The sequence below is a fragment of the Talpa occidentalis genome, unplaced genomic scaffold, assembly GCF_014898055.3.
Source record: "Talpa occidentalis isolate TD23 unplaced genomic scaffold, MPIMG_talOcc4v2.1 talOcc4.8, whole genome shotgun sequence".
NCBI lineage: Eukaryota > Metazoa > Chordata > Mammalia > Eulipotyphla > Talpidae > Talpa > Talpa occidentalis.
In genome coordinates this window covers 26,218,055-26,244,822 of record NW_023605194.1, presented here as the reverse complement: position 1 = coordinate 26,244,822, position 26,768 = coordinate 26,218,055, and the positions used below count along the sequence as shown (strand labels likewise).

At 39.5% G+C, this 26,768-nt stretch overlaps 1 protein-coding gene across 2 annotated transcripts in view; it reads left to right on the top strand.

Moving 5' to 3' along the window:
- The first annotated feature begins 682 nt into the window (after positions 1 to 682).
- Positions 683 to 26,768, top strand: part of EXOC6 (exocyst complex component 6) — a 145,577-nt gene continuing 119,491 nt past the window's right edge. Inside the window, exon 1 of one of the 2 annotated variants that reach the window (XM_037497874.2) lies at positions 683 to 946. In XM_037497874.2, the coding sequence (XP_037353771.1) occupies positions 825 to 946 (122 nt within the window). In that variant the 5' untranslated portion in view covers positions 683 to 824. Of the gene's footprint in view, positions 947 to 14,840; positions 14,995 to 26,768 lie in introns of those variants that run through there. The other variant, XM_037497875.2, reaches the window with a different exon arrangement.

The following is a 26,768-nucleotide window of genomic DNA, read 5'->3' as shown; positions in this document are numbered from 1 at the left end:
CTAGAGCAAATAGTAATGGAAAGTAGGTGTTAATGTTTTTAGGCCTTCTGGGCACTGACTGTAAGTCACATTTTCCCTTGAGATTTTGGATTTCAACTTCTGGCTTGCTTTCTTCCTCAGTGGCAGCTGGCCTTTTGACTCTCTTGGCATTTCATGCTTTCTTCTTTTCCCATCAAATCCTATTCTGCAGAAAGGACCTGGCAAACTCATTTGCAATGAGGCGTAAGTGACTGATAAGGATTAAAATCTAACCTCCTCAGAGGTATTGGTATTTGAGTACGGGGCAAAAGAGGAATAGAGAGACTTCACACAGCGGTGGGTGAGTAGGGTGGAGGAAGCAAATGAGATGGGGAGCAAAGGAGCTGACCCAATGACCTTGAAATCATATCAAAGAGGATGTTACTTTTTTCCTGACCACCTACCCACTTAGGTTTATGGGCAAGGGTATAGTTGCAGGAAGAATTAGAAGCGTAGCTTTAATTATGTATTTAGGGTAGGTAATATTAAAATATCTGCCTTAACAAACCAATTACATTTCATAATGTTTTATACTTGTAATTGTTCTCATTCCTACTGAAGTTTGCAGTTACTGTCTTTGATAAGCAAGTAAATAAATATAGCTGGCATTAGGCAGGAACTTTCTGAACTGTGTCAAGGTTAATAATAAGTAAAATGTTATAAGTGGAGACAGGACAGCAACAGCTGTGCAACATTCTTGGAAGCAAGGATTTTGAGAGCATGAAGTCAGTGAGCTCAGTTTTTGTTACTACCTTGGGTGAACAGAGAACTCTTATAAATTACAATTGTTTTGCACTCAAAATCTGATGTCTTCAGCTGGAAAATCAGGGGCATTTGGAGCAATGTTGGAAGAAGACCCAGACCAAACCTATGAGAATGTTCTGGCTGAGATTCAGTCTTTCGAGCTGCCCATTGAAGCTACTCTAAGGTAGGATTCCTTTCTATTTTATTGTTTCTTCTTTAGTGATTGTGAGATCACTAAAGATAATAAAGAACAGCCTTTAAAATTTAATTCTAACTGTCTGCCTGCATCTTATTCACTTTTTAAAATACTTTTCTCTGTAACAGAGTAAAAAAATATTTTTGGAAAATAGGTCCAACTATGTGTACACCTAGTTTTAAAGTTTTATTTTAACCTTAAAGTAATTACAATAAACAACCCACCTTTTTTTGCATTCTATTTGTTTCTTGGTTCATTGTCACATTAAAAGAAATAGAAATGACTTTCAAATGACCCAAAAGGGTCTCATGTCATCTTCAAATAGATATTCCATCTCCATTTATATGAGGTTTTAATTGTTTTCTCAAAAATATCACTTAGTAAAAGACACAAAGGACTATTAGACATATAAATGAAACCCACTTATATTTGGCAGATGTGAGTTGCAGAAGAAAGTGGAAAATGTTTATTTGTATTGTTGCTGCTTTCTCAGTCATATGGCAGCTTCTCAGAGATGTATTTTTTTACTTCCACATAAGATTTAAAAATAGCTCCTTTGGTGATATGGGAATTTATTTGCATACTTCAAGAGCAGGATTAAAATGAAAGACCATGTACCTTTGTATTAAAAGGGTCTCAAAAAAAAAAAAAAAGAACAGCTTTCAAAATTTAATTCTAACTGTCTGCCTGTATCTGATGCCTATCAGTGTGGGAACAAGCTGACAATCACGGAATGTGATAGTGGCAGTCAATAAATATTTGTTGACTAATATTTGTAGATTAAGTGAAAAGGATTTTTTCATGGTGTTGTCTTTTTATCCCCAGAAAGATCCCAGGGCCAAGTGCTTTGAAATTCACTATAGTTTAAATCTGAATAAATTCCTCCTAAACATTTAAATTTGATTTTGCACCAAATATATTTTGAACCTAAACAGAGAGTCTAAGAGAGTGTTAAGGGAAGAGTAAACTATTGATATTTATTAGTTGATGCTTGGATTAGCAATTTGTACGTACAGTTGCAAACTAATTACAACTCCATTATAACTGTTACTTATACTTCATTTTTCTTTACCCTTAGTAAATGGTTTATTGATACTAGATGACAATGAATGACAAAATATTATCTAAATTTAAAATTTTTGCTACTTCATAGAAAGCATCTTTGGAATAAAAAAGATTAAGATTTTGCTTTCCCATAATAGTAAAGCTTTCACACTCAACTGGGCACAGCTTTTTCCTCAACCTGCAGTTTCCACTCCTTTACCAACTATTTATGCCTACAACTTCATTTTTTTTCTCACAATCACATACAGGTAATTCTTACCAATTCAATAGGTAAAAGAAACAGGAGCTTTTTACTGATGGGAGATTCAGTAAGTTTTTTCATATAAACCTTGCTTTTTATATTGTATCAGCACTTTCTAAAACATGTGCATTTGCCTGGTGACTTGGTCAGATGTCTAAAGGGAAACAAGACAAGGGGATGAAGGGGGTGAAGGGAGCCCAGACTTGTTTAGTTACTTGGCTTCTTAAGCCATCACTGCTTCAGCGCCTTTGACCTTCAACCCCTGACCCTCTCCTCTTTCCCCTGGTCTCACAACTCTAGCCAGCATCTGCAGACTTCATTTGTCCTTGGAACTGCCCTCCTAGAAAGTTTTGCCTTGGCATTAGCTCTAACTCCCTGCTTTGGTTTTTGGATTTGTTTTTTTTTTTAAAGATTTATTTATTTTTTAATTTTATTTATTTATTTATACAAGCACTGGGTACAGTCAGAAGTGCGGGAGGGTGAGAGAATTCACCAGAGCCAGAGCTGGAAGCAGAGCAGGCAGAAGGACCGAAGTACACTGCTGAGGGGAGCAGCGGGCGGCAGGAGAGGTCTGTGCACCATGTGGGACCCTCCTCCGGTGGCAGGGGAACAGCAGGGGATCGAACCGGCGCTGCAGAGGCTGCAGGCAGCTTCGCAACCCAGCGCTCAACCACTGTGCCACCGGGGAGGCCCGGTTTTTGAATTTTGATAGCTCTGTCCTTATAGTGAGCATTGCCAGTACAAATCCTGTACTTGGTTTTCCTAAAAAAAAAAAAAAAAAAAGTGAGTTTAGATCTGGTAGTCACAGCACTCTCTTAGCACCACCCTCAAGAGTGGAGACTGCACATATGTCTTCCCCATGTGCTGCCCTATCTCCGCCACCAGAGGACCTAGAATGCCCACTGTTGGCTTCATTTTGGCCAGGGGTGAGAGCACTCTTTCCAAAGGCTACTGTTAAAGGGCTCTTATGTTATTTTGAAGGACAGACACAGAGTTCCTAACAAGCCCTTATCTGGGACAATATTAGCCCAAATTAGTATTCCTAAATTGTTGCTCATTAATCATTGATTATATGAGATTTCTTTGGCTGGCATTCAATGCCTTTTTCCGCATACCCATGTGTGTTATCGATATTCCAATGTCAACTATTCTGTTCTCCTGCTCTTATAGAACAAACACATTGACTCATGTGGCCAAATATGACAGCTGGAAAATAGAAAACTTTCATTTTGGCCAAACTATTTGACAATAGTTCACTATTTGACAATAAGTTTTGAGATTTTCTTCCTCCTGATCCTCATGGTTCCTTTCCTTTATCATTCTTCATTCTTATCTTGCTTACCAAAATCCAACCCACCTTGCAAAGCTGAGTTCAGATGCTCCACATAAAGGAAACCTTCCTCATCATCCTACAGATGTGACTGCTCCACCCTTTAAAGCCCCAAAGAATGAGAATGGGAATGGGAATTTGTTCTGATGCATTTGCCCCTCCCCCCCATTATAACCATTCTCTGTCTGAAGGCTCCTAAGGGCAGGACCTGTGCTTACTGATCTCTTATACTCTGCACATTGTAGCTTGATAAATATTCATATTAATAGATAAGCTTCTGAGTTAACGGCAACCTTGTGAAGCAAAAAGAAAGAAAACAGTCCAGAAAGAAAGTCATCATTTCAGAAAAAGAAGAGGCAGAATTATTTTAATAGTTACAAGCTCTAAAGGCAGAAAGGGTGAAAGGGGCGGTTGACTGAGGCAGCTTGGCTAGAAGGGCTGCAAAGGTCCTGCTGTGAGACTCGGGAATGGATAGTGAGGGAAGGTTTAGAGCATCGAGAGCTTGGGGCTGGGAATACAGGAGAGAAACATTGCCAAGGAATCCCTGTGCCTGGGATCTGAAGGAGAGAGAACATCTCAGAGTGCTCCTATTCATTTTCCCTTGTCAGAGAAGAAAGCCATTGCTTCAACGGACATTTTCTGTTGTAAAATCTTTAACTCTGGTAGCTTTCATTCTGGGCTCACCTTGCTTTTTAGGAAAGGGATCTCAGGTGTCCTGCTCAGCATTGGTGTCCACATCTGGAATGAGTGGGGTTTGCTTCTTGACCAAAGTGAACTTAGAGAGCTCAGTGGCTTAGAACTCAAAGAAAGTTTCTATCAAAGTCATTTATGGGTGACTCAGCAGCTTTTCTTTCACAATGTGCAAGCTTTTCTGACACACTCCCTTGCCCCCATCCTGCATCATGGAGAGAATGAGTCTCCTTTACATGAGGAGTCCTCAGGAGGTTGCTGAGTCTGGAAGTCACACTCTTAGGGAGTGTTAATGGCCCACAGTGTCTTTACCCCGCCAAGGCAGCCTGCTGCCTGCTTGGCTGCTCCTAGAGCAAGCTTCTCCCAGGGGGCCAGCCTGTCTCCTGTTTTTCCCCACCATGGACCCTTGGGTCAGCTCCTTTGGCCTTTGTGTTTTGGTTGAAAAGTGGACAAGAATCAGCTGATTCTGAGGTCCTGTGTAGGTTTCATTCGATGCGTGAAATGAAAGCATTGCCCACAGTATTAAGGTTGCAGTTAAGATAATTTCAGGGAAGAGCAGTCTATACTCTTCCCATGTGGGGTGTGTGTGTGTGTGTGTGTGTGTGTGTGTGTGTTATCAATGATATATTCATCTTGTACAGCTATGACAACTGAATTGGGAATAAAATTCCAGGGTAGAAAGTCGAATTTGATGCTAGCAATGCAGATGTTGATTCAATTCAAGAGAAAAGGAAGAAATATTTTAAAGGGCTTATTGCTAGTGCCTATGTTTTGTTAGCATAGCTAGTTCTGTTTGGGTTCTTCAAAATCTCCTGACTAGCAAATTGCTGGTAGGCTGATACTCACCAGCAGTTGGAGTTGGGAGTTAGCTTTGCTGCTTTAATCTTTTTGCCCTGGACATCCCTGCTTTCATCATGTCACCACCATATGTTAATTTCTACTGGATTTTCTCACTCTCTTTAGGTTTCCTTTTTTTTTTTTTTAAGATTTATTTAGTTATGCATACAAGAGCTGGGGTGCAGGCCAGAGATGCAAGGGGGTGAGAGGATTCACCAGAGACAGAGTGGAGAAGAGAACAGGCAGACTGACTGAAATACACTGCTGAGGGGAGCAGCAGGCGAGACAGGAAAGGTCTGCTGCGCCATGTGGGTTGCTCCCTGGGCCGCCGGGGATCGAATTTGTGCTGCAGAGGCTGCAGCTATCTTCATAGTACAGTGTTTAACCTCTTGCACCACCAGGGAGGCCCCACTTTAGGTTTCCTAATTTTCACTCCAGCCCCTCCTTTAAGCCTTGGTACTCCCTGTTCCTTACCAACTCTTTCCTTTAAGTGGTGTGTCTGTCCCTTATAGGTTTAATGGCTGGCTGTATCCTTGCTGAAGGAAACCACAGTAATATTACCATTCTTATTCAACATTACCAACTTCCTCCAGTTCTAATGCAGTGGTAGTGGTTGCCTGAACCCTTTTGTTGAGGGTGATTCTGATCAATTAGAGATGGACGTTATGGTCTTAAGGTAGAACAGTAGCAGTGTTCATAATATTTACCATATTCTTATTAGAACTGCCTGCTGCCAGGCCTCGTCCGTCACTAGTGAATATAGTCTGGGCTCATGATGCCTCTTGGAGTCTGAAAGGTGTATGCTGTTAAGCTTCTTAAGAGCAGAGCCTGAAGTCACAGCCTATCTGAACTGATTGCGTTCAAAGGTCACAATGTGAATTGTTGTTATATCTGAGCCTGAGATTAAAACAAAATTATGGACACATTGAAGGGCACTGCAAGCCTGGTGGGAGGTAGTGAAAGGGGACATATCCAAAGAAAGCCCTGCAGAGGCCTGGGAAAAATAGGAGGAAAAGGGAATTGTACAAGATGACGTACCAGAAGAAATTTTTGTAATTGTTTTATGATAACATAATTGTTTTACGCTTGTATTCACAGACTCTCTCCGGCTCTTTTCCAAAAGTTGACCATGAAGTTTTACCAGTTTAAGAGCAAACAGGATATTGTTATTTCTTTGACTTTAGTGCTTTTAGGAATGAAGATAACATGCTTTTAGGAAAGGACAGAAACTCAAGCAAAAACAAAAACAAAGCCAACTAATAACCTAAACTCTATATGCAATAAAATCCCAAGATGATATACTAAAAAATATACCTAAATTCAGCTGTAAACATTCTAGAATGTTCTTTCTGTTACATATTCAGAAATGTAAATTATGTTAAATCTTACTCCATCAAGTATATTGATGAAGATCAAAGGTGTAGGTTTTACTAGCTATCTGATTTTGGTCATAGTTTCTGAAATTATAAAGTGGAGATTACACTAAAACCTATCTCAGATGATTAATATACATGAAGTACTTAGCACAATGCCTGCAAAACACATTGAAAATGCTCAATAAATATTAGCTAATATTATTATTTCTAATTTACATCTGGGCATATATATTCCAGTATAATTTACTAAATATATACTTTAGAGTGTTGAAGGAAACAAGCATTTGCAAAATCTTGAATTGTGAGCAGGTGGGAAATATTGACTAATGTTAATTTTATTTTGGTTAAATAATAGGGGAGAGAGAGAGCAATCCCTTTTTCAATATATTTACCAGTGCTTATATCTTATACTACTGTAAGATCATTACCTCATTTAATTTCTGATGAGAGTGGAATACAGTACTACCTGTGATGGATATAGGATGGTGTCCATAGAAACTGCTCATAAATATATGTGGTCCTATCCATGACTGAAACCTGCCATATCTGCAGCATCTCAGTAAAGCTTGGGCTCCCTGATGAAGGTGGGCTGTGGAGTTGCCAGATTTTTGCTGAATATTTAAATGATACCATTTGCTGTTTGATCTTCAGTGCAACAGTAGAGAGAAGTTAGAAAATATTTGTCTATTTGGGAATCAATTATTCCTACCAGGAAGACAGTTTTGTATAAGTCAATTGGCCCCAGAGTGAGAAGGACATGGGGTGTTGTCTCTATAACTACTAATAGAGCAATTGAAAGGATTACATGAATGAGGCATGCTGTGTTTAATATAATACCTCATAATAGCAAATTCAGTAAATAAGTATTTGTAGAACATCTACAGTGTGGTAGGCAGTGTTCTAAGATGGTCAGTGGTCTTGCTTGATACAGAAAGATCAAGCAAGAAATTCCCTTCTTATAGGAAGCTTGTATTTTAGTGAATGGAGCTAGAAATAAACAACTAAAAAGTAGTGATAAGTGCTACTTAGAATAACAAAGCAAGTGAGGGGTAGGGAGGACCAGGGATATTTTGCAGAAAGTGTACAGGGTGAAAATGTCAGTTGTTATTATTATGATTATTTCATTTACATTAGTTACATTTCTAAATCCATTTTGCCAAGCGAAGAAAAATAGGACAAGTGAAAGGAGAGGGAGAAGGACAAAGGGCAATAAAGGAGAGTTAAGTGGGGACAGAGTGAGGGAGAGGGAGGTCTCAAACAGGGTGAAGAATAACAACCACCAATGAGGGAATGAAAGAGAGAGAAGAAAATAGTGTTGTGTACGTGTGTGTGTGTGGGGGGGGTGTTGAGATGAAGGAAAGAGGGAGAATGGAACTTAGAGAAAATAACATTGCCCTTTAATTGCTTAACATACTTTAAGACATTTAGCTTTGGGATGAGCAAGCTGGTGATGACTTCAGGACATTGTTTGGAGGGCAGGACTAGCTACTAATTTGTTGGACATAATGCAAAATGAAAACGCAGACCCTTTTGTTCAAACATAATGAAGAATTATAAGAATTATGAAGAACTACAAGGTGATGGCAGACCATCAAGCCAAGTGTAGCTGCAGAGACCACAGACCTCTGAGCCAGCCCTTCCTGAGAACTAGCACAGAGACGGGAACACAGCAAGCATTCAGTAAAAACAGTCAGTGAATGAACAGAACCCAAGGTTAATTACTCTTGAACTCCTCTGACGACTGGCCCACATTTCAGAAAAAAGATCTTATTTGGCTTCAATTTCAAATTTCCTTCTATTGTTCTCCATTGTGCAGTCTAGATCTTTACAGAATAACTGACTCCTGGACACAGCTTTGCAGCAGGAATCCTCCCATTCTGACCCGCATCATTCACATCTTTCAACATTTACCGAGGGTGGCCACTTGGGGTCACTGCACCAACAAGGCAGAAGCAGGAGGGAGCAGCTGTGGTGACATCCCTCCGAAGTGGTGGTTTAGAGTCAACGTATAAAGCCTGCCAGTACTTTATATTTTGATAAAATTCTACAACTATATAACAAGCGCTCTCAAACTATGTATGAAGCATCTGAATGATAATGAGCGAAGTTTAAGAAGATGACTACAGTCATCTACAGTCAGCAACAGATTCCTAGGAGTTCCTAGTAGTGGGGAGGAGAAACATTTTCTTTTTTAAGATTTTATTTATTTATTTATTTATGCGTACAAGAACTGGGGTACAGGCTAGAGGTGCGGGGGTGTGAGAGGATTCACTGAGACAGAGTGGGGAGCAGCAGGCAGATCTACTGAAATCCACTGCTGAGGGGAGCAGCAGGCGAGACAGGAGGGGTCTGCTGCGCTATGTGGGTCAGCTCCCTGGCCAGGGATCGAACTCATGCTGCAGCGGCTGTGACAGCTTGTTAGCGCTGAGACTTTAATCCCTGCGCCACCAGGGAGGCCTGGGGAGGAGAATCTTTTAATAAAGATGGACTGTACCTCTTGAAACATGCTTTTATAACATTAAGCTTAACATCAGAAGTATTCCATATGAATCATTCTTTTAACAGATATTAACATAAGTATGTAGTAAACAAAACGGACATTTTCCTTGTGCCTGGAAGTGGAGACAGCGGTTTGTTTACTACCATGCTATCTGCCTCAGAGAATGAGAACCGCCTCCAAGGACAATGGAGAGGCGCTGAATTTAGAAGCAAATTCTGGAGGGCTCACTCACTAAGGTGGATCTAGAGCCAAGAGACTAATCCAAAGACACAATCCCATATCCCCCTCTACAATGGCAGGAAACAAATTTCAGGCTGTTTCCACCCACTGGGCATCCAAAAACAAGGTTCAGGTTCAGTTCATTCTAGTTCATAAAACTAAAATGTCTTGTTAATGATTAGCAAAATAAACATTTATGTATCTGGCTTGTACTTTTATTTTATCAAAGAGAAGTCTAAATTCTGGACTTTCTGATTTAATAACAAATGCCTGGTAATTCTAGCCTCCAGTACTAATGTTAACTGAGCTCTGGGTTCAAGCAGGGACTATTATTATCTCTAGTTCACACTTTTTTTTCACAAATTAAAGTCCAAATTCACAATATCATTGTCCTCTTTTTCTCTGATTTACTCACTTCCTTTTCCCTTCCTACCTTTCCCTTTTGGTAACCACTCACTAGTTGATCTTATAGTTCAAAAGTTTATTTTTGTTTTATTTAGTTCATCTGCTTTTTTGTTTTCTCTCCATACCACATATGCGTGAAATCATACGGTATTTGTCTTTTTCTGTCTGGTTTGTTTCACTAAGCATAAATCTACTATCTTCTTTGTTAGGTTAAGTCTGAGATATTTGACTCTTCTTTATGTGATTGTAAATTGAACGATTTTCTTTTTCTTTTTCTTTGTTATTTGTATATAAAAATACATTGGATTTTGTATGTTGATTTTGTAAACTGCCACTTTGCTGTATTCACTTATTGTTTCTAATAGCTTTTGGGTGGAACTTTTAGGTTTTTCTGTATATAGTGTTTAATCACCTGCAAATACTCATAATTTTATTTCTCCAATTTGGATTCTCTTAATTTCCTGTTGTTTTTTGATCGCTCTAGCTAAAACGTCTAATACTAATACTAAATTGAATAGGAATGGTGACAGTGGGCATCCTTATTTTTTTCCTGATCTTAAAGAAACAGCTTTCTGTTTTTTACCATTGTGTATTCAATTGGCCATAGGTTTGTGATGTATAGCCTTTATTATGTTGTGGTAGATTCCTTCCAGTCCTATCTTGTTTAGAGTTTTTATCATGAACAGGTGATCAATATTGTCAAATGATTTCTCTGCATAGGATACTATCATATGATTTTTATCTTTTCTTTTGTACATTACATATAATGTAATATGTTGATTGATTTATATCTATTAAGCCATTCTTACATCCATAAATTCCCTGTTATTGTGATATATAATCCATGCAATGTATTGCTTAATTCTATTTGCTAGTTTCTATTTGCTGGTAATTTGTTGAGGATTTTCGCATCAATATTCATCAGGGATGGGATATTGGTCTGTAGTTTTTTCTTTTTTTCTTATTTGTCTTTGGTTTTGAGAGAACTGCTTAATGGCTTCATCTTCTCTAACGTACCAGCTATGTGGTCTTAGATAGGTGACTTAATCTCTATAAGTCTCGGTTTCTTCAAATTAAACTGGATATAGTGAAAGTACTCTCCCAAAGGATTAAAATAGAATTTAGTAAAATCAGTGTTGATTTAATTATCAGTAAATTAGGAAATACTAAATTAGATAATATAAAGGTTTCAGAAAATGGTGTTCAGTAAATAACTATTATGGTTCTTGTTTTGGCTACTGCATCTTTATTTTGGAGTTATTGAGCAACGCATCACTTTAGAAGATGTTCCCCTCCCCACACGCACTCCTTTAGGTATTTGCTGTCCCATGTCCATAATTAAAATTTAGTTATTTAGAACATTTAGCTTTAAATTCTTAGCAAAAACCTTCAGTAACTAACGGAATTGTCAGAAGTCACAGAAGGAGGCAGCAAGAGCTGTTTCAGAAGGAGAAGTGGTATATGGACTTCCTTTTTGACTTGAGTTGCATGGATGACACTGCTGCTAACACTGAGGTGAGCTCTTTGGGCAGGTATTGAAACAGGCCTGGAGTGAGGTGTACGTACATAGGCAAGGCTGGCTTCCCAGGGCAGGGGCATTAGGAGCTTGATTTGGATATATGTGGTCAGAATCTGTGAAGAGAAGGGGAGAAGTGAGTAACGAATGTTTAAGAAAGGAAAGCCCAGTCAGGAGACAGTTGCCAAATATGAAACTGGCCTGGGACATGTGCTCTGCTCTCCCTACCTTGTTTAATCTTTCATGACAATGAAGTCTGACCATGCACAGCAACCGAGCTAAGGGAATCTGTCATTTCCTGCAGAGAGAACTGACTTTCTATTTTCTTTGTAGGAAGGCCTAACATGTATCTTAGTTTCTAATGTTTTGGTTACAGAATCAATTTTCAAAAGTTAAATTTTGTCTCTCAAGAGCTGAACCTGCAAGCGGGAAGTGCTTGCAGGTAGTTGTATGCCAGTAACTGGAGAGGCAGTCAGCTATAAAAAAATTCAGCTTTTTACTACTTAATAAAAGCAATGGCGTGAAAGGCTAGAATATCGGGATATGGCTTGATCTAAGCATAAAAATTTAGATAACCAGAGGCAGCAGGGAATTTGAGCTAACAATGTCTGTTAGTGCTATAGATTTCTATTAGGCAAATGAAAATAACCATATTATGAGAGGTATATTTAATATCAAAATGTAAAGAGAAAGTTTGAAGAAACTAACTTTTTACAATTTGATAGTGTTCTAATTCCTTATTGCTGCCAATCATGTATTAATCAGACACCTACCTTGGACCCAGACCTGTCTGGAATGCACCTTCAAACTCATCCTGAGGACCTCCCTGGTGGCACAAGGGGTTAAGCACAGCACTGTGAAGCTATCCACAGCCACTGCAGCATGAATTTGATCCTGTCTGGCCAGCCAGGGAGCTACCCACAAAGCATAGCAGACCTCTCCTATCTCACCTGCTGCTCCCCTCAGCATTGTATTTTAGTCAGTCTGCCTGTTCTGTTCCCCACTCTGTCTCTGGTAAGTCCTCTCACCCCCTGCACCTCTGGTCTGTACCCTAGAGGTGCGCATAAATAAATAAATCTTTAAAAAACAAACAAACTCATCCTGAATGCTTTCTAGCAGCTTCAGAACTTCAACATAATTTGGTTTCAAAACCCTTTCAGGGCCTCCCTGGTGGCACAAGGGATTAAGATACAACCTATGAAGCTATCAGCAGCCACTGCAGCACGAGTTCGATCCCCAGCCAGGGAGCTACCCACATGTGGCACAGCAGACCTCTCCTGTCTTGCCTGCTGCTCCTGTCAGCAGTGTATTTCAGTCAATCTGCCTGTTCTTTTTCCCGCTCTGTCTCTGGTGAATCCTCTCACCCTCCACACCTCTGGCCTGTACCCCAGTTCTTGTATGCATAAATAAATAAATCTTTTTTTAAAAAAAAAAACCCTTCAACTTTCTTTCAGCCATGTGCAGAACTATGTGGGGAACTATAGGAAATTGCAAAATAAAATTTTAAGAAGTCATCTCTGAACTCAGGGCCCTTAACACAGTGTGACCATGCTGGTGGACATGGGAAACTTTTTTGTTTCTGCGTATTCTGAATCATGAGTTGAGTGGGATTTCCCACAGGGGATGTGGATGCTCCTGTACCATCAAGACAGTGGAAACAGGCTTGTGATGGGTTTTCTTGGTAGGATGAGCACTAGGATACAGCAGGATATAGGATATATTCCCTGGCCTTCCAAGGAATCTTACTTAGAATACACTAAGGCATATTTAGGTTTCCTGGGTGCCAAATGTACACAAACACACACATCACAAGTGTCTGAAGAGGAACTAAGCAAAGCAAGTACAAACTATTAAAACAGTTGTTGGGAGAGTGAATAAATGTGCTATATTGAATATACAGTCAGTAGAGATAGTTATTAGGGAAAGCATTGTGGAGATAAATTTGAGTTGACTTTTCTAAGTAGGATAGAAATTTCAGATTAATAGGAAAGAGGGCATTTATATATATTGGCAATGCTTATTGGACTCTTCCTAAGCATGGTGGGCAGAATAATGAATCTCCCCCTCCCACCAAAAAAAAAAAAAGATGTCCCATGTAATCCCTGGACTTCTGATTATGTTACCTTGTATGGTAGCAGAGATACTGCAGATACTATTAAAGGTAAGCCCTTGATGGAAGATTATCCAGAATTACATGGTTGTGTCCAACCTAAATACAGAGAAGCTCTTAAAACACAGAGAAGCTTTTCTGGCTTATGTTCAGATCAGATGGAGGTATGACTACACAAAAATAGTCAGAAAGATGCAGTGTTGCTGAATTTATAGATGAAAGAAGAGGGCGGTGAGCAAAGGTATATGGGTTGCCTCTGGCAGTTGGATAAAGAGATGAATTTTTTCCTGGAGTTTTTGGAAAGGAACACAATTGTGCTGATGCCTTGATTTTAGTCCTGTGAGACCTTTGCTGGACTTCTAACCTACAAACTGTAAAATAGTAAGTTTGAATTATTTTAGGCTACAAATTTGTGGTAATTTGTTACAGCAATAATAGAAAACTAATGCAATGTAGGACTGCAATATGAGGTAGTCACTACAAGTATGGTCATTTATCGATGGGGAAACTGAATGTCCACCCAGCTGCGAAATGGAGGAGCCAAGAATCAAATTGAAGACACTTCTCTTCAAACTTTATGCTCTTACCTATTATGCAATCCCCCCTCCCAGGATTTTTGTGTGGAGAAGATGGGGGCAGGCACGAGGAAAAGTTCACTGAAGGAGATGAGTTACACAGCTGGATAGTTAAGACCTTGGGTTGATAAAAAGGGAAGTTCACAGCCCTGAATTAATGAAGACAAGAAAATAGTCGCCCCTCAGGGCTCTGTTTGCGCTCTCTTTCCTATTAATCATACTCAGTGGTTGCTTTGATCTGGACAAACCTGCTTACTTGGCGTCCCACAAACATGTTATTAAACACGATTCTTCTACACTAGTAATTTTACCCAAGCCACCCTGCCTCACTTTCCCACCTCACTGAGGCCCACTCAAGAACCCAGCAGCAACAACTTGGCGCATTTGGGTTCAATGATGGCATGAAATCATTGTCCTAGGCCTCTCTTGTATTTTCTCTATGAACTGTCTTAATTTTTCGTCATATAATTTTTCTGGTATTTATAATTCATTTCCAAATCGACTAGCCTCTGCGAACTTCCTGCGGGGGGGTAGGGCCATGAATCCAGAGGGGTCGTCAATTGCCTCATTCCTATAATAAATCTTATTATCAAGCACGATTTTGCGTTTGTTCAGGGCACCTTTTCTTCTGTGACTCTATGCAACCGACTGCACCAGACCTCCTTGCTAAAATAAATGTTTCCGTAGCCTTTTATTACACATTGAGGATAATTATTTGATGGTCGATTTCCCTCACGACGAGGGTGTCCTCCAGCGCGCAGCAGAGTCTGCCACGCAGGAGACGAGGCTACAGAGTAAAGGCGTTCCAGACAGCAGGGGCCATGACGGCCGAGCGGCCGCGGGCGGGAGCCGGGTCGCGCCTCCACCCCTGGCCCCCCCAGGGCAGGTGCGGGCGTCCGACCCGGGCCTGGAGCGCGCGGGCGCCCGGCGTCCCCCGCACTCGGCGCGCCCCCGCGCCGCGCCGCCCCGCCCCCGCCTCCCCTTCCGCTCCCTCGCGCTCGCACCACAGGCCGCGCGCCCCCGTCGCTCGCTCGGCGCCGCGCCGCGCCGGAGCCTCAGCTTCCAGCCAAGATGGCGGAGAGCGGCGAGGCTCTGGGCACCGTCCCGGAGCACGAGCGGATCTTGCAGGAGATCGAGAGCACCGACACCGCCTGCGTGGGGCCCACCCTCCGGTAGAGTTCTCTTCCCGCCCGGGGGCTGGGATCCCGGGGGGCCCCCGCTGGGCGCTGGTCGGGAGACCGGCTGAGCGTCCGCCGCCGGCCGCGCGCAGGGCGGCCCGACAGGTGGTGCGCGCGGAGCGGGCGGGGGCGCGGGGGCGCGAGGGCGGCGGGCCGGCCCGGGGCTGGGGTTGGGGTTGGGGCCGGGCCTGGGCGGAACGGGAGGCTGCACTTGTCGGCGCGGCCCGCCCCGGTGCTGAGGGCTGTCACCCGCGGCCGGTGGGTGTGGCTGCCGCGCGCCTCTGACCCCCGGCGCGGCGCGGCCTCACCTTGGCCGCCGGCCCCGGCCTGGGGTCCCCTGGACGCGTCTCGGGCCTGTGGGGTCCCTGCTGGCCTCCCCGCTGCGGGCGGCTGCCGCGCCGGGAGTGCGGCGGGCGCAGGTTAAGTGCCGGCGGCTGGCGTGACTGGCCGGGCGCGCGGCTGTGGAAAGCCTGGCGCCCCGGGCTGCCCCTGGCGTGGGAGAATTGAAATTGAGCGGGAGACGCCGGCACCTCTGTCCCCACCCATTCGCCCCGCCTGGGGGCCGAAGTGGGCGACAAGGGAGTGAGAAGGAAGCCGAGCAGCGTGGGCTGGATTGGGGGAGCTGATGTTCAGGAACGCGCTGGAGGCGAGGGCGCTTTTTACTTATTTGACATTTCCTTAATTTTGCATTCATTTCCCCGTCTATTTCAAAGGGATCTTCACCCTTTAAAAATAATGCAGCTCTTCCTGGACTTTGGTGGGGGCTACTCCAGACAAACCCATTGTAAATATCCCAAGTGAAAAATGCACTAACCTGGGGAACATCATCATTTAGCCTACTCTACCTAAAGAGTGCTCAGAACACTTATAATAGCCAATAGTTGAGCAAACTCATCTAACACAAAGCTCATTTTATAATAAAGTGTTGAATATCCTAGGCAATTTATTCAGAACAGTACTAAAAGTAAAATACAGAATGGTTGTATGGGTTCTCACTATTTACATGTACAACCGATAGCGCCTTGGGCCTGAAGAATGTTTGAAACACTGAACTAAGATTAATTGTTAGATAATGGGGATGCTGCAGTGACATGTCCCCAGTTACATTGTAGGGTGTCAGTTGTTTACCCTGTTGGTAGTTTGGATGAGTGGGAGCTGCTGCTTGAGACCATGACCAGCGTCATGGGAGAGTGTGTGGTACTGTGGTTCTACTGAATGGATATAACTTTTGCACCATCTAAAGTTGGAAAATTGTAAGTCAGAATTCCAGACTTAATATCTGCCGGCCTAATACAATATTAGGGCATTGTAGCGATCCATTAGATTAAGTACTCTCTTCACTAAATGCCTTTTAAGTACAAGGTTTTATCTTTTGCAGTAATGATAATGAAATTTTGATTCACTTAGTGAAGTTGGGACTGATTGTGCTTTATCGTTATGTTCTTCAGGATGCACTCTTGGAAATGTAACTTATGTCTTGCCTTTAAGTACAGTATAAATTGAAGACAGTTCAAGTTATAATGTAAATCCTCTTTGCTGTGAGAGTCTGGAGACCTGGGTTTTTGTATTGCTAATAGTCCTCCCTTGATGAAGTGTGCGGTCATGGGCAGAAATCATTTAATCTCTCGGGATCTTGATTTCCTTATTTGTGTAGACAGGGGAGGGTTGGGCATTTAGATGTCCCCAAAAGCCAGGACTTTAGGGACTTCACCTGTTTGTTCACTGTATCCCTAACACCAAGACTGTGGTAGGCACCTGATAAATTCTTGTCACATGAAGTTCCTGTAATGTAGTAAAGATTATTAGTGCATTTTCTTAATTTTCCAGCATGATTATTTCTTTTCATAAACCTTGTATACTTGGTAATGAAAGTAGAAGTCACAGATTAAAAGGAAGCTTTGTTTTTTCATTGCATGGTGAAACTGAAAGAATATAGTATGCACTATAGTTATCCAAATAGGCTATTTTTGAAAAGCAGTATTGGTTGTGAAGGAGAGGCTTCATCTTGGGAAAATGTGCTATACAGTATCCTTGAAAACAGATGAAATCAACTTAGAAGAAAAATTGAAATATATTGAGAGATACTGTGATACAGGTAGAATATATGTGTTCACAGTGTTATTCTGTTCTTTTTTTGCTGGGCAGTTGTGTCACTTTACTATTGAAACCCATGCTTTTTTCATTAGCAGACTTCAGTGACACATACTGATCCTATATATACTCTTGTCATCTCATTTACAAGCAGACTCTACACACACACACACGCACACGCACACACACACACGGTACTGCTAGTAGTCTTCTCTGTTTAACAGTGTTTAAACTACTATTTTTCCCCCAAGGTTTCACTGAGTGAAGTGCTAATATTAATTTTTAAAGGACATTTTATTATGAAAAAATTTAAATGTTTTGAAAAGTAAAATAATGAATCAAACCACCATGAACCTCTCATCAGGCTTCAATTTAACCTCTGGCCAATCTTGTTTGATCTTTTCCTCTGTCGACTCTCCCTCATCTTGGATTATTTTTAAGCAAATTCCCAGTGTCAGTTCACCCATAAATATTTCCATATTAATACTAAATTTGATTATTTTGCAATTATCTTTCAGCTGGCCTGTAATTTTGTTATGTTGCTGCTGTTTCATTTTTTTTCTCAGTGGCAGATTTTTTTAGCCTAACCTTTTTCTGATTCACTTTTTATCAGATCTGGCTTCCCAGAAGCCAAAAGATTAAAAGAGAAGCATGTTATATACTTTTCACAATGCCTGACTTATGCTATGGTTCTTTGACCACAATGGAATTAAGTTAGAAATCAATAATAGAAAATTCCCAAATATTTGGGCATTGAGTAGCACACATTTTAATAACTCATGGATAAAAGAAAGAAATCAAAAGAGAAATTAAAGTATTTTGAACAAAATAAAATGAAAACACAGTGTATCAGAACTTGTGTGATACAGCTAAAGTAATACTTAGAAATTTATAAAACTAAACACGTCTCCTGGAAAAGAATGGTTTCAAATAATCGTCACATTTTCTAATTTAAGAAATTAGAAAAAGAAGGACAAATAAAACCCAAGAGAACCAAAGAAAGGAGATGATAAAGATCATAGTGGAAATCAGTAAAATAGAAAGTTGAAAAACAATTGAGCAAATCAGTGAAACCAAAACCTATTCCTTTGAGATCAGTAAAATCAACAGACCTCTATGGAAAAGGGGTAGGGGGGAAAGCCAATTATCAGGAGTTAATAATTCCTGATACTACTATCAGGTAGAAGAGATGTTAAGTCACTATAGATCCTACAGAAATTAAAAAGGCCAATAAAAAGAATATTAGGAACAGTTTCATGCTAGTACATTTGATAATGTAGAAGACATGGACAAATTACTTGAAAGATATAAACTATCAAATCTCACTTAAGAAATAGCTAACTGGATAGTCCTTTATCAATTAAAGATGTTCAATTTGCTGTTAAAAAACCTTCCCCTAAAGGGAAATTCTAGGCCCAGATGGCTTTATTGATGAATTTTAAAACATTTAAAGGAAGAATTACTAGTGATTCTATGAAAATTCATCCAAAAAAGTAGGAGTGAGGACCTCCTCTGGTGGTGCAGGCAGTTGAGAGCCATGCTGTGAAGCTGTCTGCAGCCTCTGCAGCGCAGGTTCTATCCCGGCCGGCCAGCGAGATACCCACATGGTGCAGCAGACTTCCCCTGTCTCGCCAGCTGCTCCCCTCAGCAGTGTATTTCAGTCAGTCTGCCTGTCCTGCTCCCTGTTCTGTCTCTGGTGAATCCTCTCACTCTCCTGTACATCTGGCCTGTCCCCCGGTCCTTTTTTTTTTTTAAGATTTATTTATTTATGCGTATAAGAGCTGTGGTATAGGCCAGCGGTGAGGGAGGTGAGAGGATTCACCAGAGACAGAGTGGGGAACAGAACAGGCAGACTGACTGAAATGCACTGCTGAGGGGAGCAGCGGGTGAGACAGGAGTGATCTGCTGCGCCATGTAGGTTACTCCCTGGCCGGCCAGGAATTGAACTGGTGCTGCAGAGGCTGCGGATTGCTTCATAGTGCTGTGCTTAACCCCTTGTGCTACCAGGGAGGTCCTGCACCACAGTTCTTGTATAAATAAATAAATCTTAAAAAAAAAAGTAGGAGGGAATATTTCTAAACTTGTTTTGGAGTCAACATCAGTCTGATACCTTGAAAGTCATATCTAGAAAAGGAAACTGTCAGTCAATATTATTCATCAACACAGATGAAAACAACAAATTTTTAGCATATTATATCCAACAGTATATAAAGATAATGCTTCATGAGTATACTCTAAGAAACTGCTCCAGATCTGGGGACAGGAACAGTGACCTGTTTGTCTTAGAGTGACACGCTTGCTTTTAAGTGCAGGATTCTAGTTGGGGCAGTTATATCTGGTCTTCCCAGCCTGCTCCTGATCATGTAGAGCCTCTTTCCTGTGAACGTTACGTGGGGCACTTGAGACTTCAGTATCCCTGGCTGCTGTATCTTTGTACTATGACTCTCATCATGGGACTGGGTAGGGCTACAGGGGCCCCAACTTCTTGGTTATGCCTCCCTGGGTTTTAGCTTCTGCAACACAGAACTGGGGGCTGGGAGAGGATGAGAAATGCTGAATGTCTGCCTTTTCTTCAACCCTTAACTGAAACCTGGGGTAGCCCTGCTTTCTTAGCCATACTTAACCAGATAAAGTTTTTATCATGCTGAGCTCAGGGTTATTGAAGATGTGTATGGGCCACAAAACTTCATTCATGGGCTACAAACTCTTTCTATTCTTACCAAGTATTTAGTAGACTTTTGTCCCCTCAGACCAAAACATTCTCTTTTTTCTTTTTTTAATTATAAATTCATATAATGCCATTTTTATTTTAGTTCCAGGAGGACAGCATTATAATTCAACATTTATACTTAAGGCATTCTGATATTTTCTTGAATAAATATTTCTTTACTTTATACATTTAAAATATCCAGAGATTTTAAATGTACAATTTTAAATGTACAATTTAGTGATGTTCATAACAGTGATGGTTCATATACAACCATCGCCTCTACCTCTAATTGTAAAATATTGTCATCATTACAAAAAGAAGCCCTATATTCAGCAAGCAGTCACTTCCATTCCACCTCTTCTCTCAGCCTCTGGCAACACTAATCTTTCTGTTTTTATGCATTTACCTAGTCTGAACATTTCATTTTTTTAAAGATTTATTTATTTATGCATACAAGAGCTGGGGTACAGGCCAGAGATGCAGGGGGTAAGAGGATTCACCAGAGACAGAGTGGGAAACAGAACAGGCAGACTGACTGAAATACACTGCTGAGGGGAGCAGCGGGTGAGACAGGAGAGGTCTGCTGCGCCATGTGGGTTGCTTTGCTCTCTGGCCAGCCAGGGCTCGAACTTGTGCAGCAGAGGCTGCGGATTGCTCCATAGTGCAGTGCTTAACCCCTTGTGCCACCAGGGAGGCCCTGGACATTTCATTTAAAAAGTTACATACTATATGTAATTTTTAATGTCTGACTTCTTTTACTGTGGTATAATGTTTTTGAGAGTTATATGTATTATGGCATTTATCATTATTTCTTTTTATGGCTGAATAATATTCCATTGTATGGATATTCCACATTTTCTTTACTTACTCATCAGTTGATAAACTTTTGATTTGTCCCTTTTGACTGTTGTAAATATGCTATTGTGAATATCTGTTTTTGTTTGAATACCTGTTTTCAGGTATTTTTTGATAGATACCTCAGTGTGGAATTGCTGGGTCATGTAGTTATTACATGTTTGACTTTAAAAAGAGTCTATTTTGTGAAGTATCAGTAGTTTGAAGTGCCAAAAACTCTGAAACTGTCCTTTATTGTTAAAGACAATTTTTTAAAAGATTTATTTTTGCATACAAGTGCTGGGGTGTAGGCCAGAGGTATGGGGTGGTGAGATGATTCACCAGAGACGGGGTGGGGAGCAGAACAGGTGGATCTACTGAAATACACTGCTGAGGGCAGCAACAGGCGAGACAGGAGAGGTTTGCTGCGCCATGTGAGTTAGGTCCCTGCCTAGGGTTTGAATTCCGTGCTAGGTGGTTGCTGATAGCTTGATGGTGCTGAGACTTAACCCCTTGAGCCACCAGGGAGGCCCCCTATTACTGTACTTTTTTTTTTATTTTGTGGGACCCTCGCCGGTGGCTGGGGAATGAACCAGCACGGCACTCTGGCAGTCCAGCAGCCCAGCGCTCAACCACTGCACCACCAGGGGAGGCCCTACTGTACTATTTTAAAGTAAAATTTTCTGTCAGGTGTAGTACATTATTATTTAAAAGTTTAGATGAATTAAAACATAATTGTGGCTAGAAAGGGACTTCCCAGAAATGGACAAATCTTTAGGGACTTCCCATAAAGAGTACAATTTCAGAAATGTTTGTATTATAGCATGTTATAACCTACAAAAGTTTGACGTAGGAAGACAGAGCTTCCGTCTACTTTGACAATTCTTCCAAACAACTGTTACTAAATTAACTGCTGTTCATAGCTTTTATGCTCAGAGACTGAGATTGTCTTTGTCAGTAATTTAACACTTTATGGGGATTATGCTTTACAATAATAATAGTATTTCACAAGGCAGCAGCATGCAGAATAATAACTCTTAATAAACCAGTAAAGAAATAACATGCTCCAAATGAATGATATATTAATCATGCTACTATTTCAGGAATTAGGTAGATGAAAGAAATAAAGTTCAAATTTAGTTGGACTTAACTTTCTAAGAGTTAAGCATTAACTTAGCCAACCAAGAGCTGACCTATAGCTGCTACCACGAATCAAAAGTCTCTTGTTGCTAGATCATGATTCTAGGAGAAGTAAGGCACTGGTGCTGGCAGGAAGGTGATCTCCAGACCACTGCATGGTTTTCAACACTGCAGGCAATGAATAATAGTCTTGCTAAGGCAGGATATAATGTCCCAAGGTCTTTGGAGAGCTATTTACATCAGCCAAGAGTTGCTTTGCCAGATTGAACATTCTTGGTAAGTACTCATAAACTCTTGGTATTTAAAATCTAAATGTCTGTTAGGTCATAGTTGCTCCTTCTTATGATCATATTGATAAGCCCTCAGTAGCACAGCAATTTTGATGACATAATTCTGACACAACCTCTCCAGCATAAACAAATTCACCCTTGGATCAACGTAACTTCACTCAAGTCATAAACTAATGGATTTGAAGTCATATAATAAACCAGTATGCAATAGTAACCTCAAATAGCAACATCATACAAATTTTATTATTCTAACTTTTCTCTTTGTACAAGCAAAAAAATAGTTAAACTTATAGGCAAAAGAATAATTAAATGATCTACCAGAGTTCCTCTGGGAGGTCTCAAAATTGTAGTTGTAAAAGGTATCTTGAAAGTTTTATTCTTTTTCTTATACTTAGGGTCCAAATTTGGAAAGGCAAAATCAAAACAGTTTTCTGAAGTTGTTTGAAAAGCAGTACTTGGTTACCTACTTAATGAAAATCTGAAGCATTTAAAAATAAACATAGATAACTTGGTTATAAAGAACATCAATGCTCTAATAAATCAGAGGAAATCTTTTTGTCTAGTTAAATGAAATCAAGAACATAATAAGGTTTATATGAAGCACAGAAAGTTATTCTCACAAGAGTTATGTAGGCAGATTACACAGAAGGTGAAGTATAATCTTTCCTATTGTAGGCAAATGATTAACCAATAAACTAAAGAGTCAAGCCCCCCAAATTAAGCACGTTGCTTAATTTCAAACATTATTTCATAGCTTATATTCAGACTTGGGTATCCAAGGCAAATATAACTAACTTTCCATGTTTTGGTCTTCTATATTGTGATCTTTCATATTCTGAAATAGTTTGTTTCAGTTTAATTTCTTGGGGATATGTGTGGTTAAAACTTTTCACAGTGAAAAAACGATCATTAAAATAAACAACAGCAAAACCCCCACCATACCCAATGGGGGAAATATTTGCACACCATACATCCAGCAAGGAGCTAGTAGCCTAAATCTACAGGGAACTCATACAATCAAGAAAAATAAAACAGCCCAATCCAAAAAACGGCGGAAGAGCTAATTAAAACTTCTCCAAAGACTTACAAATGGCCTATAGGCATATGAAGAAATGCTCACCATCACTATCAAGGAAAATGCAAATCAAAACCACAGTGAGCAACCACTTCACACCCTTGAGAATGGCCCACATGGACCAGAAACAACCAGTGGGGAAGATGTGGAGAAAAACTAACTCCCATATGTTAATTGATGGCAATATAGACTAGTCCAACTTCTATAGAAAACAGTATAAAGTTTTCTTAAAACTTTAAGAACAGATCTGCTACATGATGTAGCAGTCCTTTCCTAGGTATCTATCTGAAGAATGCAAACACCTGCATTTGAAGGGGTTTACCACATCCGTGTTCATTGCAGCACTACTTACAGTAGCCAGATTATGAAAACAACCTATGTGGCCAGTGATAGGTGAGTAGATAAAGAAGTGGTGGTATATACAATGGAATGTATACACCAATGGAATACTACTAAGCAATACAAAGAAAATTTTGCTCTCTGTGACAACATGTATGGAACTAAAGGGGATTATGCTGAACGAAATAAATCAAAAGCAGAAAGACAAATATTGGATGATTTCACTCATAGGTGAAATATAAAGAAACAAAACAAAGGAATACATAAAACCATAGCAAACTGTTGAAATCTGACAGCAGAACTGAGGCTACCAGAAGGGGAGGGGAGGATGAGAGGTAGATAGTAAAGGGGTGACAGCGTTCAGTGAACTATGGTGGAAGATTATTGGGGCTTTGGTGGTGGGTATGGAGTGATGACATACATTTATGAAGGTGTTAAACCTCTACCACTAAAACATATACAGTGTTTTGTAAATCACTTTTACCTCAATAAACATTTTATTTCAAATAATGGTAAGAAGCTATTTATGTTAATACGCTACATGCATTTGTCACTGCTCTTTATATAAATGTTTTGGAAATTGTTTTAATTTTTAATGCAATAAATATCAGTAGTTATCCACATAAGCAAAAGCTTTTTGGAATTCTCTGTAAGTTTACAAGTGTAAAAGAGACAAATCTGAAAACTTCTTAAGAACAAAACCACTCTTTCTTGAAAAACAAAAGCACACGCAGAGTTGTAACTTTTTGTCACTGTTGTAATGTAAACCCCTGTAGTGATTCTAACTTTTAACAGTGGATCAAATTTATATTTCACGTTGAAACTCTGAGGTGTATTTTTGAGAAGTGTCTGTTGTACATGAGCATTTTATTTATGTAGCAAAATCTGTAGGCTCATTTAATACAATTCCCTATAGACACAAGTTTCTGTTTTATATTTTTTAATTATAGAGGCTATATTAATTTGTTATATCAGAAGGGCTACCCTCCCCTCATTGCTTATCTTTTTCATTCTTGTTTATTCTTTCATATGGACTTCATAATAAACATGTCTCACTCTAGAAAAATCCTCAAGGTATTGTTGAGATTGAGTTAAATTTGTACATTAATTAGAAGAATAGATAGCTTAATGATGTTGAGTCTTTATATCCAAGACCATGTTATGTTTTTCAGGAGTGCTAAAGTTTTCACAGATAAATTTTAGAATTCCTTAAGATTTTATGTAGGTATTTTTTTGTTTTTATTTTAGTAGAACCTTACATTATGTGTTCTAACTGGTTTTTGCTTAAAAAATGAATGCTGGTGATCCTTGTAGTTAATTTTTAAGTTGTAACTTTGTTAAATTTTCTTATTTGTTGTAATTTTTTTCCTCCATTTCTTTGGGTTTATGTAATTATGTAATCTGTATTTAGAAATAATTTTACTTCCTAAACTTTAGATTGCTTTGTCTAGCCTATCTTCATAGTCTATTATTGCAACACAGTAGTTGAGAGAGTGGGCTTCTTTTACTTTTTCTTGACTTTAAGCAGGCAAGCTTTTACTGTTTCTTTGTTAAAGAGACCACTGGCTTCTTTAAGGAGTGATTATATAGTGCTCATATCGTAAAGTTGACTATATCTGCGAAGGTGTCAGTATTTTTCCACTTATTCTTTCTTGGATTGAGAGGTATTTTAAAATCTCCTATATGTTTGTCTCTTACATTTCTTGTAATTTCTCTTTTATGAAAGTTTGTTTCTGAATGTTACATCTTTATTTTGAACTGTAGTTTTTAGCATAAAGTTCACAAATTATAAGTATAAACTTTAATTTTCTACGAGTAGTGTTTTTTTCTTTTTTTTGGTTATTTTGCTGAAAAGTCAATCCTTAAATAAATTCTTCCTTAACTGTAGAAAAAAAATGTCTATAAGACTTTGTAGGATATATATAGGTAATCTCTTAAGCAAACTACATATTAGATTTACGATAGACAGCTTAATATTTTTGTTTAATTTTCTAAAGTCTTTTTGAATTACAGTATATTTATAATTCAGTTTGTCATCCTAGAGGATAAATAAAATTTATATGTATTAGGTGTTTCCATTTCTCATCTTTTTCATTTTACCAAGGAGCGCAGAAGTCAACAGGAAGAGACATCTCCTTGGTTGGGAGTGTAAAAACAGGAAGGAGGAAGTCTATTGCAAATCTGTGTTAGCTGATTATCAATTCAGGTTTCACCATAAAGGATGTCCATTAACGGTCATCATTGTACTATGTTGTTATCCAGAGTTACAGTGAGTGCTAATGTCAGTATTACAGAATGTCATCTCTAGTTATAGGAAGTAATGTGAACTAACAAACTGTACTAGGCCTTTTCCTATGCATGGAAACAGGATACTTTTAGTGAGAACAAGTTACAGAAATTGCACATAGAGGAAAACAAGGCAAGTGAAAATCAGCCTGAGAAAGACAGGGAAAATCATCTTTATTCCTTGCTTTTGTTTGATTTTTAATGTTTTGACAGTTGTATGACCCTTTAAGAGATGATTGTATTCTTTTTTTTTTTTAAAAAAAGTTAGGATATGTCAGCTCTATCATTTGAAAAATTGTTTGACAGAATGTCTTCAGTTGAATTGGAGGAAGCACCTGGGCATTATTTATTTTACAAAGCATTCTAAGAGTGCATGTGGCAAACTGGATGAAATATTTCATAGGAAAATACACAAAGATGAATGTTTTGTAAACAAGAAATCTATTTCAGTATTCTGTGATGAAAAACTGGATTCTATGTTTACATGTATTTTTTTTTTCTCCTAAAGTTGCTAGAAATTCTCAGTTACTCAGCAGCTATAGGATACCTGCTTGATTTAGCTTTCCAGCATGATGTTTTAGGACCCAAACCTTATCCTGAAATCTTTGCCTATCTGTACAATATTGCGAATGTTTTGAAAAAATTAAAAGTTGTTTAAAAGCTAAATAATATTGTATTTATTATTATTATTCTATAGACCTATTTGACATGTTCTTTTCCTCAGGTGTCTGTTGACAAACTATGTCTAATTTAGGCCCTTATTTCTGTATTGTCTATAGTAGTGTTTCCCAGCATTTTTTTATGTCTTGGCACAGGCAGAGAGAGTGAGGGCTGCAGTGATCTTTATTGTATTATTGCTTGTAACCTATGCAGTGAGAAGATGTACTGTAATGGTCAGAGGAGAGGGTTTGTAAATGACAGTTATAAGAAATGTGTGTGTGGGTGTGTGCATGCATGAGTGTCTTAGTCAAGGATATGTTTTTGGTTTTCGTTGTTAGTACCC